The 21,276-nt window shown below is 53.7% G+C and overlaps 1 protein-coding gene and 1 pseudogene across 1 annotated transcript in view; one reads left to right on the top strand and one right to left on the bottom strand.

Annotated features, from left to right (window-relative positions):
* LOC120375648 overlaps window positions 1-21,276 on the bottom strand; it is a 310,655-nt pseudogene that overhangs the window by 12,545 nt on the left and 276,834 nt on the right.
* The window catches only part of LOC120375894 (zinc finger protein 883-like), a gene marked incomplete at its 5' end in the record, with an annotated part of 252,699 nt that continues 243,127 nt past the window's right edge, over window positions 11,705-21,276 (top strand). Inside the window, one exon of the mRNA XM_039496912.1 lies at window positions 11,705-12,764. Within this exon, the coding sequence (XP_039352846.1) occupies window positions 11,705-12,764 (1,060 nt within the window). The remainder of the gene's footprint in view (window positions 12,765-21,276) is intronic.

Below are 21,276 nucleotides of genomic sequence, written 5' to 3'. Positions count from 1 at the left end.
GGTCTGTGCAGTGCCCAGTACAATGGTGGGGCGTGATCTGGGTCGGGGTCAGTGCAATGCCAGACCCAACGGGGACACAGATCTCAGTCGAGGTCTCTGAAGTGCCCAGCACAATGGAGGCAGCGGTTTGGGTCGCAGTCGTTCGCTGCCTGGCGCAAGGGAGGGGCCGTGATCTCGGTCCAGGTCTCAGTTTTACCTGGCACAACAGTGGGGTCTGATCTCACCTGTTGTCTCTGCAGCGCCTGGCAGAACAGGGCCACGCTCAGTACGATAAGAGCCCTGATCTCAGTCACACACCTGGAGAGAAAAGTGGGAAGATTTTCGAGAATTTGATATCAGTATTTCAGAACGGAGGAGAAAAATGGGGCACAAACAATATATTTGCCAATATAAGGGACAAGCATCATGTGGGGAGATTTTATGTCACCATTCAACCACTCAAGAGAAAAGAGGGGAAATTTGAGGGGATTATACAGCGATATTAAAACAACAACAGAATGGGATGGATTCTTCTTACCTCACATTCCCATGGCCGGCAGGGAGCCCTGGGTGATGTGGCTTTCACAGGGGAAAGGAGGGGGCTGGAGTCAGGTCACTGGCTGTGAGGAGGGGCTGGCAGTGGGATCTGGGAATGTGACTAGCAGGTGATGGAGGAGGCACGGGGGGGGGGGGCTGCTGGGTTGGGCAGGGTGGGGGAGGGGAAGTAGCTGGACTGGGAAACCTGGGGCTGGGCCATCTCCATGGGGGACACTTGCTCCTCCCTCCCTTCCTGGCCCTTCCCAGGCCCCGTTCCCAGCAGAGAGGCCCCCCCCAGCCCAGCCCAGAGGTGTCCCTGTCTCAGGGCCCCCCCAGCCTCTGCCCATTCACCCTCTGCCCAGCTCAGGAATCCCTCGGGGGAACCATTTCCCACCCGCACAAGGACAAATCCCTGCAGGGGAAATGGGGGAAACCCCCAAACCCGAGCTCTGAACTGGCCATTGGCGAAGGGGAGAGAAAATGGGGCACAATGGGGGGGGGGGACTGGGAACTTCTCCGGGGTGGGGGGAGGGGGGGTCACCCTGGGGGCTGCTCGTGGCTCTCTAGGGCGAAAGGGGGCGGGGGGGGCGGAGGGTCCCCTCGGGGGGGCAGCGGTAAATCCGAGGGGGTCTCAGCCCCCCCCTTTCTCTCCCCGCTCCTCGGGGGTCACCGGCGCCCCCGGCCATGTCCGGGCTGCACCGACACTTCCCCTGCCCTTTCCCAGCCCCCCCGGGACCCCCCCGGCAGCCCACGCCGGGACCCCAGTGGAGCTGGACCCCCCGCGGGGCCCCAGGGCGGAGCCGGGCCGGGCCCCCGGGGGGGGCACTGAGCTCGCGCCGGGACCTGGAGGCTGCAGCTCCGCAGCGGGGGCAGAGCCCGGGCCGGGCACGGGGGGGTTAATGAAGGTCTCTCCCGCCGCGATCTGCGCATGCCCAGAGCACAACGGCACAAACCTTCTCCGGCCCGGGAGAGGCTCCAACGGCCCCGCACGAGCCAGACAGAATCGCAGCGCCCGGCACCCGTTCGCGCTCCGGCTCCGCCTCCCTGGCCGACGTCACTTCCGGTCCAGGGAGAGTCCGGAACTACATTTCCCAGCCTGCCCCGGGGGCGCGTCCGCCCTCTCCAGCCCGGGTAAGGGAGGGGTCAGCAGCTGGAACTGCGCATGCTCCGCGCGAGCCCCGCTGGGGGCGGGAGAACAAAGCTACTGCTGCCGCCTCCGTGTGAGCCGGTGAGTGAGAGACCCCGGGGGGGGGGCGGGCACGTGACTCTGCCCCGGGGAACCTGGGAGAAGCCGCGGAGCCGCCTCGGGAGGGGGGCGGGGGGTTAATTGTCTCCTGTCCCTGTTGGCGCCTCTCGCCCCCCCCCCCCCCCGGCACAGAGTCTCTCCGGTTCTGCCCCGTTTCTCTCTCGGGGTCTCGCTCGGGCTGTAACATCCGGGAGATTCGCCCCGATCCGCTCTCTCGGCTCCCCTGTGCCCCCCCCCCCCGGTCTCTCCACGAGTCTCCAATGTCCATTTAAAATCTCCCCCATGGGGGGTTCCCCCCCCGTTTTACCTGCAGCGATTTGTCCTTGTCCGGGTGGGAAATTGTTGCCCTGGGTCAGTCCCCAGCACGTGGCTGCCCCTGGCGGGGGGGGCGGGGGTGAGATGCCGGTTCTCTGCCGGGGGGGGCGGGAGGGGCACGTGTCCCCCGTGGGGGCTGCCCGGACCCCGGTTTCCCAATCCCAGTTACTGCCCCCAACTCCCAACACAGCCACCTGCCCATCCCCCCTGCTGCCCCCTTCCCTCCTCCAGGGACCTGCCACCTCCCCCCCCCCCCATTTGCCCTCTTAAAGCAGCTCCTCACAGGGCTCCCTGCTGCCTGTGGGGGTGGGAGGAACCATCACTTTGTGTATATGTATTGGATAGTAATATAAAATCCAGTCCAACAGTCCCCCTTTTCCCTCTAGTTATGTAGCAGTGATATAAAATCCCCTCAGATCTTGGTGGTGTTCATAGACTATCAGGATTGGAAGGGACCTCAGGAGGAATCTAGTCCAACCCCCTGCTCAAAGCAAGAACAATCCCCAGATTTTTACCCCAGTTTCCTAAATGGCCCCCTTAAGGATTGAACTCACAACCCCGGGTTTAGCAGGGTAGTGCTCCAACCACTGAGCTATCCCTCCCCCCTCTCATGTTATCACTTGCGTAGTTTCTGATATGTATTCTCTGCAAATCTAAAAATTATCCTAAGCCCCACTTTTTCTCTAATTGTCTATTTCTAAATAACTATGGCCTGAGATTTTTCCCTGTCTCTTTAATTATAAAATACTAAGAAAATCTCAAATTTACACCTTTTCTCAGATTCCTGAACATGGATATAAAATATTGGCAAATGTTGCCCATTTTCTCTCTATTCAGTTATCAGATATTGATGTGAAACACTCAGATTTTACGTCGTATCAACACCTGATATAAAATCCTTCTGATTTTCCACTTTCCTCTCTAAACGGATTTAATACCCATCAAACCCAGAGGCCTCCCCCTGTTTGGGGGATCAGTGGTTCCCAGCTGGTAACAGGAGAGTAGGCTGGACCCTTGTCTTTTCTCCAGCTGGCACTGGGTGAGGAGGTCACTCTGAGTGCAGCGTGGGTCCAGAAGTGTCCCAAAGCCCATGACAAATGGCCTCTGTGAGGGGTTGCTTCCCGCAGTGCGAAGATGTAGCTAGTGACAGGGCATGGACCTTTCTTGCCCTTCCATTCTCCTGTTAAAGCAGCACCGCCCAGGGATCCCTCTGCCCGTGTGACTGGCCAGCAGGGGGCAGTGATAACTTTCTATCCACTTAGCAGACACAGTGAGGTAACTGTTGCTGGGGTAGGGGATGGGGTGTCTGTGTGGGGAGATTGCAGCTGGAGCTGAAGGGGCATTGTGGGAGGGGGAGGCCTCTGGGTGACTGGGCAGGGGGTTCTGGAGGTTTGGGGGGGTGGGTTCTGATGTGCCCAGCCCTGAGGCTGTGGGTCCTGGAGGTGGGTAGCACTGGGGACTTGGTGCAGAACAGTGAGGGTGGGCGTCTCTTGGGGAGGCAGGGCAGGGGGCTGGAGGGAGCCTAGTGCTGTGCCAGGGGCTCAGTCGTGCCCAATGCACAGAACTGGGTGGGGGAGTGCCAGGAGCTAGGTCGGGATGCCAGGCAAGCAGAGGGAGGGGTCCCATTGTAAAGCATCAGGGGGTCCCAGGCAAATGGCCTGGCAGGTCCTGCTGGAGGGCAGGTGGGGTCCTAGGCAGGCAGTAGGGGAATCCTGGGCAGGCAGTGAGGGACTGAATTCCCAGTGAGGGGTCCCCTGGGGGGGTGGTCCCTGGCTGTTGGGGGCTCTTGGTGGGGGGAACCTTTAGGATTCCCAGCCTGCCAGTGATGGTCTGGTGGGGCTTCTCTGGCCAGTGGGGTGCTGAGGGGTATCTGGAGTTCCTGTTCAGGGATTTTGGTGGTTGGGTCCCAGAGAATATCTGGTGGGACTCTGGCTGCGGGGTCTGGGCTCTGGGTACTGGGGGTGTCTGGGGGGCCCTGGATGGAGGCTCTGGGGGCTGCTACTAACCATGCTCCTTCTCTCTGATCAGCTTGTGCCAGAATCCTGACTCCAAGCACATCCCAGCATTCCCCAGCCAGGCCCAGTCACCATGATAACTTTCTAGCCACTTATCAAACATCTTGAAAACTCCAGGACCTTCCAGTTCCATTGGGAAAATTTGTGCCCCGAGTCCTTATACTAGATCTTGGGGGAGCGGCAGGTGGGAAGGGGGCTAGAAATGCCACACAATGGTCTCTTCCACAACATTCTGGACTCATTCATTCTGAAATCTGGTTTCATTGAGACCATTGTTAATCCAGAGTCACTGCATGGAAAGACAAGGAGTGACTCCAGATGGACAGTGGGGCAAATGAGATCAGCAGTTCTCCTGTGAGGAGGGGCTCATTAGCTGCTCTCCCCAGAGAGCTAAAGGAGGGAAGCTGGCCAAACGCTCTGTCCCTCTCTGCCCGGGATATTTGGGTTCAGCTTCCTGGGTCCGACGCTGCAGCCTCCATTGTGATCTGGGAGACCAGGCTTAGCAGCTGCTGCTCCCCCAGCGGGGCTCTGTGCTGGGATGTGACCTTAATTAAAGCTGCTTCTCTGCCTGGCCCAGGTGATGACTTTCTCCAGCTGGTCCTAGCCCCTTGGGGCAGCCCTGGGCCCTGTTAATACAAATTCTACCACAGACTCCAGGTAACTGAAAGTCCTCTGGGAAAGTGCTGGGGACTGGCAAGAAAGTGACTCTACACAAACAGCCTCTCCTCCCATTAGCAATTGCCAGGAGCAAATCCAGCCATGGGAGAGCAAAGCCCCCAGGAATGGGACTTTCCCAGCCAGAGGGACAGGGAGAGAGGACAGGGGAAGGAGAGACTGAAAGGGGCAGTGGGAGAAATGAGTGGGGGGGAGAGATTTCCAGCTCTCTAGTGCACCCAGACACATGTATTGCAGCATTCCTGGGCAGAACCACTTTCCAGTGATCAAGAAAAGGATCAGACAGAGGAAAAGCTGGTTCTTGACTCCATATTCCCCCTGCTGGGGTGTGACTCCCGGGGGGTCAGTGTCCGAGGGAATCCCCCACAGTGACACCTTTGGTTCTGCTCTTTCTAGCCTTGTGTTCAGAGACTTAGTTATGAGATTGGGAGAGGGAGAAGGAAGGTTAAAAATCTCTCTGTGGGCTTAGCCTGGCAGGAGGGGCCAGCTCCACACTGTAATAAAGAGATTGAGCATTTTCCCAGGATGGCAGAATCTAGTATGTCTGTCTGCAAGGAAAGGGCCTGGGGGAATCGTCCTGTGAAATTAACTAAAGCCTGTTCTGTAACCCCCACAACTGCCCTTCTCACCCTCCCAGGCTGCAGAATGACGTCCGTGTTTCACTCCAGCTCATCCTATCCTGCCATGGGACAGGGGAGAGAAATGGCTGCAGAGGAGCCTGTTCAGGTAGGGATTATCGGGGGGTTGCTGGTGGGTTCCTGCAGGAGGGAGAGGGACAGCAAATACACCGGAGATGGGAAGATTTGCACAGTCTGGTTTGGAGCCGGGCAGGAAATGCACAGGGTGGGGAAGGGAGGAGGACAGCTTGTGACATTCCTGCTGGGGGTATTTTAATAAATGGCCCAGATTCTAGGAACAGACCTATGAGATTAGGAGGTGAAAATACCCTAATTTGTGAAACAGAAAATAACCCTCCTACCTGGGGTTAGGAAAACTGACCAGAATCCCAGTGCTGGAGCCTGACCTGACTAACCAGCGGCTGCTGTGAGATATGAAAGGGGCACCCACCAGTGAGGTTTAGGGGAGATTCCCCTCCCTTCATATCCAGCTCCTCACAATGGGGAGGGTGTTGGGCTTCCTACCAGGGAGCTCTCCCTGGTCCCTGCTAGGGGCTCCATCTCCTGTATCGGTCTGTGGCTAGTAGGCTTGTGATGGATCTGCTGAGAGAGACAAGGGGCTCTTGCTTTGTCCCCTTAACTTGGTGTTTCCAGGATGCTCTGAATGGGGTGGGGGTGGGACTCTGACTGTGATCCACCCAGAGCTTGCATTTGATTGGCTTCTCTCCCCCACAAATAGTGGGGCTGTGAGTGGGGCAGCAGGTACTGAGTGTTGGACTCTTGCTCTTTCAGAGGCCAGTGACCTTTGAGGAGGTGGCTGTGTATTTCACCAGGGAAGAGTGGGCTCTGCTGGACCCTGCTCAGAGAGCCCTCTACAGAGACGTCATGCAGGAGAACTATGAGAATGTGACCTCGCTGGGTAAGGATTCCTGTCCCCTCAGTTCTTGGAAGGGGAAATGCAGAGAAAAGGTTCATGCCAGCCCCACAATGCCACCTCTGCTCTGTCCTGTCTCTGCATCACCCCAATATGCCAGTGACCCACACACTGCCACAGACCCTCCCCTGCTGCAGAACACAGGAACAGTATTGCACAGTGTCAAATATCTCCTGTTTGCATAAGTAAACTTCTTTGAGACGGGGCAACCACATCTGCATGCAGTGTTATGCTCCTACAAAGCACATGGGATCTTTGTAGAGGAAGGTAAATACACAGCATTTATTGAGAATATAACAGTTAGCATATGCTTTTTAGTCACCCTTCCCGTGATGTTCATAGTTACCAGTCTCTTGTAGCTCGAGTCAATCTAATGGCCAGTTAGATTGAGCACGAGTGTGGGGCTGGGCTCTTGTCGGTCACGATCCAGTGCTCCTGGAGTGTGGCAAGACAAACCCAAAGTCCCATGGCCAAGCACCCTGGTTCTTATAGGCTTTTTTCCTTTGTTGAACTCTATGGATTTTGCTGTGTCAGTTTGTGATCGGTTACTTCTTAACTGGTGTAAACATTCCAGTGCACCTCCGAGAGGGTCAACCTGTCCTTTGTTCTGATTTAATCAATTGTCCTCAGGGGTGCCAGCCTTTACCTCAGGGTCATCAATCTGCCCTTCGTTATGGATGCACGTTGTTGATTCTTTGATGTCCTTTAAGTCTCTTGACTCCTTCTTCCTTGACTCTGGCTATAACAATGGCCTTTACACCTTCTCTTTTCCTGATGCATACATCCTCATTCACACAAACCCACTGAGAATACAAACAGTAGTATTTTATATCGAGCAAAAGGCATTGCAAATGAAACCTTGCCTTCAGTGTTTCTCTAATCTACTTAACATAGACACAATAGAGAATCCTGTCTCTTACTTACTAAACCTTAAAACAAAGACATGTAGATTTAACTAGAGTGCCTAATTTGTAATACATAGAGGAAACCATAGTAGACAGTGTAACTTATCCTAAAACAAAAGGTGACCATAATCAGTCAGAAGGATTGTTCTGGTCTGTCATTCCTTTCTGCTATTCAAACAGGGTGGCTGACAGGATGAAATCAAATCATACATTAAATTCTCACAGTACATTATAAAATCCAGCTCCTACAGCCGTATTCGAGATGTGGGTGCACCATAGATTTATATACAGGCAATATGATATTTTCTGTCTTTTCTATCCCTTGCTTAATGATTCCCAACATTCCGTTCGCTTTTTGCTGCTGCTGCACATTGAGTGGATGTTTTCGGAGAACTATCCATGACTCCAAGATCTCTCTTGAGTGGAAACAGCTAATTTAGACCTCATCATTTTATATGTCTAGTTGGGATTATGTTTTCCAATGGGCTGCACTATGTGCTATCCTGACATCTAGTACTGCTGAGATCCTGCATTCAGTACTGTCCCTGCCCTTCCTGTTCCCTTTCTCCACTGAACCCCACCAGCCCATGCTTCCTGTTCCCAGCTTCCCAGGACTCTCTCTTTGTCTCTGGACCTCTCCATCAGCAAGAAGCAGTGGCAGGGAGACTTGCCCTCTCTCTGGAGTCTTGGATTTCTGGGACATGGATTTACTTTCTCTGTGTTTTGGGAGCCTCTTTGAAATTGAGTGTCTGTGACATTAACCACAGTGCAATCTGGAGTGTTGAACAGCTGTGTCCCCTCAGTTCCCAAGGCTGGGGTGACTTTTACACTGTTTTTCTGTGAGAGCAGCTCCTGGGCAGGTAACACACAGTCTCCAGCATGTAACTCGCTCCCAGCTACACAGTATTTAGTGCTGCTAGTCAGCGACTCATGAGTTACAGTGCAGCACAGGAAAACCCCAGAAAAGTCTCTGTTCCCAGACTTCCCCCAGAATTGTGCATCTTTCCCTGTCCAGCACACTACTGAACAAGGCAAGCTCATATGAAGTCTGTCATTTCATCAGTGGAAAATGACATGCACCTGCCTTGTTATCCCATGTAGATGAGGGGACTCACCCCTGCGGCACCCCCTGCTGGTGACTTCTGGGAATTAGCTCATTCCAGCTCCAGCGCACCCTCTGCAGGCCGGTGATCCGCCTTTCCTCTGGCCCCCCGTGTCCCTCCCTGGACCTGGTGCCCCTTTACCCGGGGTGCTGCCCTCTGGCAGTAACCCCTCAGTCTTAGGGTCTCCTCTCCCCAGGGAACTCCCACCCACTATTCCCACCTCGGCTCAGTATAAGGCCAGTCATCGTCTAGCCCCACACCCTGGGGCAGACTGCAGGATCAGCCACTCATCACTGGCAAGGAGGGTTTGGACCTGCTGCCTTTGCCTACCGCTGGGCTGCCCTCTGCAACCCCCCAGTACCTATTGCCTTCTGCTAGGCCGCAGCCTGGGGCTTTCCAGGCTGGAGCTCCCCAGCTCCTCTGCCTTTCCCCAGCCCTGCTCCACTCAGGTACCCTGTGTCCAGCTCCCTGCAGCCAGGCCCATCTCCCTCTACAAACAGAGAGAGATTCTATCTGCCCCTGGCTTCTCTGCCTTTATAGGGCCAGCTGAGTCTGTTTGGGGCGTGGCCCCAGCTGCAGCCACTTCCCCCAATCAGCCCAGCCTAAAAGCTGCTTTCTCCAGCCACAGCCCCCTCCCAGGGCTGTTTTTAACCCTTCAGGGCAGGAGCGGGGATCCACCCCGCTACATCCCAAATGCAGTTTCCAACACACTTTAATCCAAACACACTAGTTGGATAAAACAATAAAACAAGATTGTTAATTACCAAAAAAAAAAGATTTTAAGTGACTACAGGTAACGAGGCATAAAAGTCAGAATTGTTTACAAAAGAAATGCAGATAAAACACAAATATATTTGTTAGTCTCTGAGGTGCCACAAGTACTCCTGTTCTTTTTACAAACTAACATGTAGGTCAGGGTAGGTAACCACGGCCCGCAGGCCACATCTGTGCCGCGGGCCCAGCCTTCTCGGCCCCTGAGCTCCCGGATGGGGAGGCTCCCCTCTCCCTCTCCTCCCTTGCTGTTCCCTAACCCCTGCTGTCCCACTGCAGACTCAACATGCCGCACCACCAGCGCTCTGGCCCACCACTCCTGGGCAGTGTTGCAGCGGTGGGGCTGCGAGCTCCTACTGCTCTGAATGGCATGGTAAGGAGGCCGGTCTGCACGCTCCTGAGGGACCTCGTATCTAGCTCCGGCGAGCCGCGTGGCTGTGGTAAGGGGGCCAGGGGGTTGGATAAGGGGCAGAGAGTCCTGGGGGGCAGTCAGGGGACAGGGAGCAGGGGACGATTGGGCGGTCGGTCAGGGGATGGGGAACTGGGGGGTTGGATAGGCGTAGGAGTCCCGGGGTCTGTCAGGGGGCAGGGGTGTGGATATGGGTTCATATCCAGGACCCCACCCCCTACCCAACCCCGCTGCTACCTGTCCCTTGACTGCTCTGACCTCTATCCACCCCCCTGTCCACTGACAGACCGTTGGGACTCCCACACCTATCCAGCCCCCGTCCCCCCAGAACCTCCGCCCCATCCAACTGTCCCCTGACTGCTCCCCAGGACTCCCTGCCCCTTATCTAACCCTCCGACCCCGTTACCATGCCACTCAGAGCAGCGTGTCTGGCAGCCACGTGGACCACGCAGAGCCAGACACACTGCCCAGCAGGAGCGCACAGCCCCGCCCCGCAGGAGCGCTGCCCGCACGGTGGTGTGGCTGTGGGGGAGGGGCTAGCCTCCCCAGCCGGGAGCTCAGGGACCATGCAGGACGGTCCTGTCGGCTGGATGTGGCCCGTGGGCCGTAATTTGCCCATCCCTGATCAAGGGCATAAACCTATTGAGTCAGCAAGACATGCAGGGGTATGTCTGTGTGCTGAGACCTATGAGGCTTTTCCATGCCATGTGCTGTGAAGCTTGTGTTTGGGACACAGGAAGTACAAGCCACATGGCAAAGGGAATATAAAGGGCAGCTGCATCATCTCCATTTTGTCTTCAATCCCTCTTCCTACCTCTGGAGCAACTTCTCTACAAATTGAAGCCTGGAACAAAGGACTGAAAGACCCATCGAACTTGTGGATGTGTTCCAGACGGACTTTCAAGCCAGCAGCTCAACAATACTGCTAATAACCTGATATATAGATTTTGGAATGCATCTCACTGCTTTTCCATTTAACAACTTTTTTTGTGTCGTGTCGTGTCTTGTCTTTCCATGCTAAAGGATTGGCTGGCAGTGTGGTCTTTTGGGTAAGATCCAAACCTATAGTGATCTTGTAATGTGGCTGATCTTTTGGGGTCAGAAAACATTTTGTATATGAGCAGAGTTTTTAAATAACCTCTCACTGTACTGGACCTAGGTGCTGATTGGGAGTCGGAGAACTGGAATGCAATAAAGGGGGCCGTGTGATTTCTTTTTTCAGCTTCTCGATAACCCGTGTGTGGGATCAGAAGCACAGTTTGTGACTGGTCGTTGAGTTTAACTTCAGTGTTAACCACCAGTTTTGGGAGCATCTGCTCTCCCTTTTTCATCCTGCCCTGACCCTGGCATTTTCAGTGTGGACTGCCCCAGGCACACCCGTCACACTAAGCACTGAAGTTAAATTAATAGAATGTTTTTTATGACAAAGTTATGAAATCAAGTGACCTCCTTTGTTTTCTTTCATCTGAGCAGGGTTTCCAATTTCCCAACCTGATGTGATCTCCCAGCTGGAACAAGGGGAAGAGCCATGGGTCCCAGACCTCCAAGGTTCAGAGGAAAGAGAGATCCTGAGAGCTCCCTGCACAGGTGAGGAAATATTAAACCAACTGAGAATCTGTAAGTGCCTGAAGGAAACATCTGGGATGCCCTACAATGCCCTTGGAAGGTCTCTCAGTTCAATATTGTCCCTAGCAGGGGTCGTATCCTTAGGGTAAATATAGCTCATGGCTTCCTGTAGACACTAGCGGACACCAGGCAGTAGCTTCCTCCCTTCCCCCTGTGAATTTGGATGGGATGTGAAGCCTGAATTGATCCTCCTCTCTCCTGTTTGGGGAAGAACTTGGGGGAGTTCAGTTCTTGTTTTTATTTGACCTCTCTCCAGTACTTGTATTGGTTTGGCCTTCCCCTTTCCATCCGTGTTTGAGGTTTCTGTCTGTATCACAGCAGGTGACGCAATGGTAGGTGAGAAAGAGGAGGAGAATTCTCAGCAGGAGAATGTTGAGCAAGTGGATAAACACAGAGCATTATCACAAAGATCGAAAAGGAATGTGTCCTGGAGTCATAAGCAGGAAAAATCCCATGACATTCAGCACAGACCAGAAGGAGAGCAGGGAAACCAGCCAGGGGAGAAAGTGGGTAAATGTATTTCCTGTCAGGAAACTCAGAAGGATCTCAAGGAAACCACAACACAACAGGAAATCCTCAGCAGAAAGAGAAAAAATACATGCACTGAGTTTGGGGAAAACGTATGTGATTACTCCATCCTTATAAAGCATCACAGAATCCACACAGGGAAGAGGCCCTATGAATGCAGTGAGTGCGGGAAAACCTTCAGTCGCAGTTCACACCTTATTAGGCATCAGAGAATCCACACAGGGGAGAGGCCCTATGAATGCAGTGAGTGTGGTAAATGCTTCACTAGCAGCTCAGGCCTTTATCAACATCAGAGAATCCACACAGGGGAGAGGCCCTATGAATGCAGTGAGTGTGGAAAATGCTTCACTGACAGCTCAGCCCTTTCTCAACATCAGAGAATCCACACAGGGAAGAGGCCCTATGAATGCAGTGAGTGTGGGAAAACCTTCAGTCGCAGTTCACACCTTATTAGGCATCAGAGAATCCACACAGGGGAGAGGCCCTATGAATGCAGTGAATGTGGGAAAAACTTCACTAGCAGCTCAAACCTTTTTACCCATCAGAAAATCCACACAGGGGAGAGGCCCTATGAATGCAGTGAGTGTGGGAAAAACTTCACTAGCAGCTCAAACCTTCTTGTCCATCAGAGAATCCACACAGGGGAGAGGCCCTATGAATGCAGTGAGTGTGGAAAATGCTTCACTGACAGCTCATCCCTTTCTCGACATCAGAGAATCCACACAGGGGAGAGGCCCTATGAATGCAGTGAGTGTGGGAAAACCTTCAGTCGCAGCTCAAACCTTCTTACCCATCAGAGAATCCACACAGGGGAGAGGCCCTATGAATGCAGTGTGTGTGGAAAATGCTTCACTTGCAGCTCAGGCCTTTATCAACATCGGAGAATCCACACAGGGGAGAGGCCCTATGAATGCATTGAGTGTGGAAAATGCTTCACTGACAGCTCAGCCCTTTCTCAACATCAGAGAATCCACACAGGGGAGAGGCCCTATGAATGCAGTCAGTGTGGGAAAACCTTCAGTCGCAGTTCACACCTGCTTACCCATCAGAGAATCTACACAGGGGAGAGGCCCTATGAATGCAGTGAGTGCGGGAAAACCTTCTGTGGGCACTTTGCCCATGTTAGTCATCAGAGAATCTGCAAGGGAGATCAACAACATAAACACCTCTAGGGCTATCAATACTTTTTTTTCTCTAATAATTTTCCTGATTCCCACATAGTAAAGGTCCATCCAACCTCACATCCTATCTGCCAACAGTGGCCAATGCTAGGTGCCCCAGAGGGACTGAATCTAACAGGTAATGAGCAAGTGATCTCTCTCCTGCCATCCATCTCCACCCTCTGACAAACAGAGGCTAGGGACACCATTCCTTACCCATCCTGGCTAATAGCCATTCATGGACTTAACCTCCATTAATTTATCTGCAAAAGAACAAGGAGTTCTTGTGGCACCTTAGAAACTAACAAATTTATTTGAGCATAAGCTTTCCTGGGCTAAAACCAACTTCACTGGATGCATGCAGTGGAAAATACAGCCGGAAAATACACACACACACTCAGAGAGGACATGAAAAATTGGGTGTTGCCATACACACTATAACGAGAGTGATCAGTTAAGGTGAGCTATTATCAGCAGGAGAAAAAAACCTTTTGTAGAGGTTTTCGTGGCCTTTGAGAAAGCAAGATAGAGCTTTGGAAGACCCAGCAGGGTTTGTGGCCCAGGAATTGTTCTCAGATTCCACTGAGACTTCAACTCAGATTGCAGGATTCAAAGTCCTGAGTGCTGGCCCTTACACCATGGGACCAGCAGAGCACCTGTTGATTACTGTAGACTTCCAGCAGGGAGGACTCTGTGGGCAGGGGCGGCTCTAGGCATTTTGCCGCCCCAAGCACGGCAGGCAGGTTGCCTTCGGCAGCTTGCCTGCGGGAGGTCCGCCGAAGTCGCAGGACCAGCGGACCCTTCGCAGGCAGGCATGCCGCGAAGGCAGCCTGCCTGCCACCCTCGCAGCGACCGGCAGAGCGCCCCGTGGCTTGCTATCCCAAGCAAGCGCTTGGCGTGCTGGGGCCTGGAGCCGCCCCTGTCTGTGGGGACAATTTTTTCTGGCAGGAGGACTCAGTGGGAACATGCCTCTCTGGCCAGCCCTGCATTTGCTGAAAAAGTCAGCACCCAGCACTTTGCTGCAGGCCCAGAGGCCTTTCTTCCTCCAGACTGCGAGGCCAGTGGACAGGTGAGGCAGTAGCACCTTCAGTCTCAGGCAGTAAAGGGCTCTTCCTGGGAAAGGCCATGTCCTGAAAAGGAAAAACTAAAGTCAAGGAGGGTCCTTCTAAAACTCTTTGGGTATGTCACAGGGGGAAAGTGTTTCTTTGCCTCACCATGGACTTGAACCCTGGATCCTCAAATTAGAAGGCTGATGCACTGCCAACTGAGCTAGCTAGGCTCATATTCTTCAAAAAGCAAATTTCATACAGAAGAGAAACTAGTCAAGAAAAATGAGGGCAGGAAACTATACAGAAAACCTGCTACTCTCGCTCTCTTAGCAGTCCTAGCCCCGCCTGCTCCTCCATCTGGTGCCCTGAGGCCGTATTCTTTTTTTTGTTAAATATCAAATCCAGGAGAAAACACAGTTATACAAAGCAAAATGAAATCACAAACAGAAATGTCATTGGAAATACAGAAATAAAAAAGGAAAATGCAGTTCCCATCACTTTATCATATCTGGGCCATTCCTGTATCGAGAGCACCCGCGAAGGTCCCTGTGTGCTTACGAGAAACATGAAGGAACTCATACCACAACCTGAACATGCAACTCAACTGCTCCCAGGTGCCACAGTAAAACCCTTTCCCTGTTGTGAAGTTGCACTCCATAGGATTTTATTAAAGTATGCTAATGAGTGTGAATATAAAGTGACTGGACTATGCTTCATTCAAAAGGTCTCTTGTAAGGTATAATTACAAAGCTTATAATCTACGGTGTGTGTTCATCCTATTTGTATGAACCGATCATTCTTGGATCTGAAATTAGAAATATGAACTATAACTCTGAGGTCCTGTTGTAATGATGCAAAGTGTGGGCCATTAGTAGTGGTTTGGATTCTTGATGGCCCATTAACCAGGACACTTTACTGGAGATGGCTCTGTCCTTCCCCATCTGTGAGTCAGGCCAGGAAGAATGAAGGCTTGGGGGGGGGGGTTTATCAAGGGAAAATTTACCAAGTCACCTGGTACATGAATACATCATAATCCTGGGGCATTTACCCAGGGGGGAGACAAAAGTTTCCTTCCTTGTACCAAAGCTCTATAAGAGGGTGGAACTGAACAAACATGGCTGCAGTCATGAGACATCCCCTAGCTACCACCTGAGCTGGAACAAGGGCTATAGCAGGTGAAAAGATTGGGCCCAGACAAGAAATAAGTCTAGTCTTTGCCTCTCAGTCTGTGCAGATGGGACCTTTCCTCCAGTGCTGGAGGATTCTCCTTCTCATCTACCCTTGTCCCAAGCAGCACAGCAGGTGGGAATCTTAAATGTGCAGAGGAGACTTAGGAGCAGAAACCCCAGACCGTCCAGGCCCTTGGCACTAGCCCCTCCCTGAGCAGGATGGAAACTCCTGCAGGGCATGAGCAAAGCAGCAGGGTGAAAAGAACCTGGAGATGCTAGGATTGAACCCAGGACCTCATACATGCAAAGCATGTGCTCTACAACTAAGCTACATCCCCAGATGGGCCATTTGTGCTATAGGTTACACTTAGAGCCCTCCTGTTTCCAGAGCACCTAGTGGCCTAAAAGCAGCATGAGGGACACATTCCCTGCTCTGAGGCCAAATCTGCTGTCCTGGAAGTTGCTGGTTCTTAGGGGTCACTCTGCTGCAGGGCCAGATTCGATGTGTGGGGCAGAGAGAGTGGGTGCCCTGGGCTCAGGGTGCAGAGATACACTCAGCCCTCTCCCCTGCATTGGGTGGGGGGTGCTGCCACCCCCTCCTGGAATGTAATGGGAGGGGAGGGGCGCTGTGAGTCGCTCAACACCTGACCCCGGTGGCAGAAGTGCTGTGGGGAGCTCCAGGTGTTTCTAGGATCTGCTCTTTCCACCTGCCTGTAAAGTCCAGCTTTCCCAGCACATTCACTGCGGTGCAATTGGGTCACAGTTTCCATGGCTGAACAGCAAAGAATCACTCCCAGTTTCCCTTCTATCAGCAGCAGGATTAGCCTGTGTCAGTGATTAATGAGGTGGCTCTTGTTGTAGATTGATGTTCATTCCCCACCTTGACAATTCACACCGTCCCTTTCCCATGCAGATTCCCAGCACCTCAGTGATCCTCGTAGCAGGAGTTGGGGCCTGAGATTTTCAGGGTTCTTCCCCCCTCCACCTGGAGTGAACTCAGTTTTCCCCCATCCCAGACAATCCATGAAATAACAACAGGGGCATAAAGAAAAGGGGAGGGAACATCTCATGGCCAGGGCTGGATGTGCCCATGGCCCCCTGCTTATCCATTGTTTCCATGGAATTTGGCCCCCTGCTTTGCACAAGGGACAGTTCAGCTCAGCATCGATCAGGTGACTCTGGGAAGTTTGGGGTCCCCGGGCTCCCAAAGGAGGGGGAAGCAGGTCACCCCTGGAGCAGGTTAAAGTTGCAGGGTGACAGTGGGGTTGCTGCCCCTGTGAACAGCTGCTGTAGCACCGCCTGGGCAGGACAGGGAGAGCCAGTTTCCCCCCCCCCCAGCCTGTATCGGGGGATGGGAGCACTCACACCCTGGGGACCCACCCACCAGAGATCTACTGGGAGGGAGAGTGGCACCCACACACCCCGGATCTTATAGCGGGGGACAAGGGCATCCACACTCCGGGATCCTCTGCAGAGGGACGGACACCCACACACCCAGGATTCTGTATGGGGGGCAGAGGTACCCGGACACCTGGACGGGGGATGGGGGCACCGAAACATCCGGGATCTTACCTGGGAGGACAGCGGCGCCTGCAGCTCGACATGAGAGGGGGGCGGGGGGAGCGGGGAGCAGGAGCATTTCCCAGTTCCAGGCTGTCCCTGTCTGGCCAAGGCACAGAGCTCACAAGCAGAGTTTAAAGCTCCAGCTGCCAGGCTGAGAAACAAGCCGGGCCCTGTGGCTGGTGCCTGTGATCCCAGCTCCTGGGGAGCCTGAGGCCAGCGGATCGCTTGAGCTCAGGAGTTCTGGGCTGCAGGGGGTTGTGCCGATCAGGTGTCCACACTAAGTTCAGCATCACTATGGTGATCCCAGGGAAGCTTGGGGTCCCCAGGTTGCCTAAGGAGGGGTGAACCGACCCAGGTCAGAAATGGAGCAGGTCAAAACTCCCATGCTGATCAGTAGTGGGGTTGTCCCTGTGAGTAACCTCTGCAGCGTAGCCTCGGTGAGACATGGTCTCCTTTTAGACACTCCCCCACGCAGAGCCTGGCTGGGGGGATGGGAGCACCCACATGCTGGGGATTCTGACTTGGGGGGAGGGATGCCCCCCCTGCAACACGGATCTTGAAAAGAGGAACAGCGACACCCACAGAGCCTGGATGGGGGTAGGGGAACCACACACGGGAGCTAGTTCATGGGGTGGGGGACACACCCTTATGCTCCATTGCACCATTCTTAATGAGAAGAACGGGGGCATCCGCACAACACGGATCCGTAACGGGCTGGGGGGACACCCACACACTCCACTATTAACCAGGAGGGACAGGGGAACCAGACACCCCCGGTAGTGTGGAGAACACCCACATCAAATGGATCCCTCATGGGGGGTAAGACAGAGGGGATTGTAATGGTGCCCAGCGCACCCACGCACCAGGGATTGTTAAGGGTTGAAGGGACAGGGACACCCACACACACTGAGATCACGTCCTTGGAGGAACGCAAACCCTCCACAGAAGGACCTGGTCTGTTCCACGCTGGCAGCCCAGCCTGGTTGAGTCAAAGTCTCCTTTTATACAGGCACGTCCCAGAGATCCTGACTAGGGGGAGAGAGATACCCACCCCCAGAGATCCGTAATGGTCTAGGGTGCACCCACACACCAGGGATTCTTATGGGTGGGAGGAATGGAGACAGCCAGACACACTGAGATCACTTCCTCCCAGGAGCCTGGGCCAGACAGGGAGACACAGTCCCCCTTTACATATCTGCCAGACAACCTGCCTCCCACCCCCTCCACACAATGTTCTTATCTGGAGGTGAAGCCAGGGAAACCACATGGAGGATTCTTATCTGGGGAACGGGGGGGACCCACTTACCACCAGAGATTCTTAAGGGCAGGAGGAACAGGGACTCCCACATCTGTGGCATGGGGGTGGGTCGCCTGCTGGGATCATCTGGGCATATTTCACCTCGTCAGTTCCCTGCCATTGCCTTGGGGGCCCCTTGTTCGCTGCCTCTGGTACCCAGTTTAGCCTCCTTCCTGAGCTGAAACGCTTTGATCTATCTAAGGTCTGTGGGATCAATACGTGTCATGGTGTAATTCTGTGTTATTTGGGGGTCAGACTAGCTGAGCGAATGGCCCCTTCTGCCCTTAAACGCCATGAGAACATTTCCCTGGTTTCTCCTTGCGCCTGACAGACACCACGGTGAGGGGCCCAACAGAAGATCCTGGACACAGCGCTCTGGCTCTTACTTTACTTGGGGACGTCAGCGCTTTCCTAGCAAAGCTGCTGCTAAAGCGCTGGATTTGGGGAATGGTTCGGCTCCGGTTCAGAGATCTGCCTGCGGGGTGTGAACCTGCCACGAGGAGCGGGAAACTCAACCAGCAACGGGAGGCGTTGGCTGAGCTCCAGGCTGCCCCCGTGTGGCCAACGCTTAGAACTGAGCAGCGGAGTTTAAAGCTGGCGCTGGGAGGGAGCTGAACACGCGGGGCACGAAGGCTCCTGCATGTAACGCTTGTTGGGTGGTCAGCTGAGCGTAGCTGATTGCCGGAGTTCAGGGCTGCACCCCGGGGTGCTGAGCAGGTGTCTGTGCTCAGGCTGGCCTCGCTATGATGGTTTTTGGGAAGTTTGGGGTCCCCAGTCCTCCTAGAGGGGAGCCAGGTCAGCCCAATGGGAGCACCCACACGCTGGGGATTCTGACTTGGGGGAAGGGACGCACCCAAGCAACACAGATCTTATAAAGGGGAACAGAGACACCCACAGATCCCGGATGGGGGCAGACAGGGGAAACCACACACGGGAGCTAGTTCATGGGGTGGGGGACAGAGACACCCACCAGAGATCCTGGATGGGAGCACCCACATGATGGGGATCTTGAACTGGGAGGAGGGAAGCACCATGTACCAGAGGTTCTGAAGGGGGAACAGGGACACCCACACACCAGGTGTCTTGCAGCAAGAGCTGCGGTCTTCATTTACACAGGGCAGTGATGGGGAATTAACCACGTCCCTTGCAGAGCTTGTTCCACTAGATGATTAGCCTCATTGTCAGGGCCGGCTTCAGGAAGTGCGGGGCCCAATTCGAACAGTTTCGATGAGGCCCCGGCAGGGATGACTGAAACAAAAAAACCCTTAAAAAAAACCCTTTCATGTCTTCCATGTATTATTTACTTTCCATGACTATATAAATAATAACAAAATTATCTATTACATACATTGCATCATATATTAATTAGCTGATTTGCACTTTCATATTAGGAAAATAATTTGTTTTGATAGTTCTCCAACTGATTTTCTTCACTGTTTATTTTATTAAAATTTATAAATATTTCTTTATTAATATAAAATTGCCCCCTCCTTCCCCAGCGCTGCCGCCCGTGGAAACAAACCCTCCTTCCCCAGCTCTGCTCCGTCGAAACAAGGTTAGGTGGGGGCGGGGGGCAGGAAGAAACAGCACACATGGGGTGACCAGATCACAGCAGTAAAATAAGACCTGCACCCTCCCTGCTCAGCCCCACCATCACACCCCTATTCACCCCCTAACCCCCTCCGCTGGCTTGCTGCGTCCCTCCTAGTCAATCCCCACCCACCACTCGCCTCCTTTCACCTTCTCCCTCCCCTGCCAGAAACCCCCATGCCCGCCCCTAGAGCCCCTGCTGGCTCACTGCTCGCCTCTGTGCCTACCCGCCACTTGCCCCCTCACCCTCCCCACCAAGTATAATGCCTCATTCAAAGCCCCAGGGGTCACTATATTACTGCACACAGCAGTCAATCAATGCAGTTGTAGATAAATCTCTGTATTATGCATTTTTGTATAACTTGTATATGACTTTGTAGTGAACCTTGGTAATATGTTATAGCAGGCCCTAAAGGTAGTGTAATTAAGGTAAAAGAAAAATGTCTTTTTGCTAGAAGTAGAATAAGATCTTCCCCCCACTTTGTAATCAGTTGCCCTGTTGAATGAATGAGGTGTGATTGAGGAAGGTGTGGAAGGCAGCACCTCCAGACACCTGCAAGCCTTGGAGAGGGGCTGGGAGCCAGACCAAGGAGAGCTTTGCCCAGGCTGAGTGGGACGGAGTTTGGGTGCTGCGTGCAGGCTCTGGACTGGGGCACGGGCTGGGGTGCAGGAAGGGTGGAGGGGTGCAGGCTCTGGGAGGGAGTGCGGAGGGCTGGGTGCAGGCTCTGGGACAGAGTTTGGGGGCCAGAGATGGGGTGCTGGGTGCTTGGGGGGGGGAGGGGAGGGGACTGCCATCACATGTGGCTTCCTTCCTCCTCTGCTGCCCCTCACCATAGCCTCAGTGGGGAATGGGGCTGCCCCTTGCCCAGTGTTTGCAGGAGTGGTGGCTGGGGGGAAACCCAGTCAAACTCTGGTTTTACTCTTTCGTTGATGGGTCACTTTAACCCATTACACACCCTTTCCCGCCTCTCTCACCCCACTTTTCTACTGGGCTTGTTTGCTCTTTTCGGTGGAGCCAGATGAAAACCACAAACCTCAGTGAGAGCAACAGGCTGGAAGACTAGACTGAACCCACCACCCAGCCTAGTCCATCCCAGAGCCCAGAACTGAGGGCAAATGTCCCCCCACCCCCAGGCCACCTGCTTCCACTCCTGGCCTCTCCCAGCACTGTCAGCGATTCTGTATGGCTGCATGAGGCGGGATTTCAACCGGACCCCCCCCCCCCGCTAAATTCACCCCTGTTTTGCAACCACTCTGCACCAAGAGCACCTTCCTTCCCTGCCCTAGAGCTGCTGGATGGCTAGAAAGCTGAGCTGGGCATTTGATTGATCTGGAATATTATCATGCTCCCCCCAAAAAACCTTAATATCCACACAGCTTTGGGGGGGGGGAAATAGCCCCCCCCAAAGCCGGTCTAATTTATTGTTGTAGGGCAAACGAAGGAGCCATAGTTTAATGGAAATATTGAGCCCCTACAGTAGTCTTGCCGCAGGGAAAGCAGAGTTGATGGGAAGGGAACTGGTCTGGATAGGAGCCCCAGTCCCCTTCCTTTGCAAAATAATTTGGAGAGGGGAATCAGATCACTTCGTGCCTCAGTTTCCCCTCTTGCCGGGGCGGGGGCGGGGGAGAGAAGACTCAGCCTGCCATATTGCAGACCTTTCGCATTCTCCCCTCTTGATGTATTTGGTTTCCTCCTCCAAACCCCCCTCTCTCTCTCACCTGGAGTTCACAGCACTAAGTACCAGCTCGGGGCTTTTTTCCTGGGTTACATGATCCCAACTTTAGTTT

The sequence above is a fragment of the Mauremys reevesii genome, linkage group 12 (genome assembly GCF_016161935.1).
Source record: "Mauremys reevesii isolate NIE-2019 linkage group 12, ASM1616193v1, whole genome shotgun sequence".
In the NCBI taxonomy this organism is placed as follows: domain Eukaryota; kingdom Metazoa; phylum Chordata; order Testudines; family Geoemydidae; genus Mauremys; species Mauremys reevesii.
Note: the sequence above shows the minus strand (reverse complement) of the source record. Positions and strands in the feature narration are given on the sequence as shown.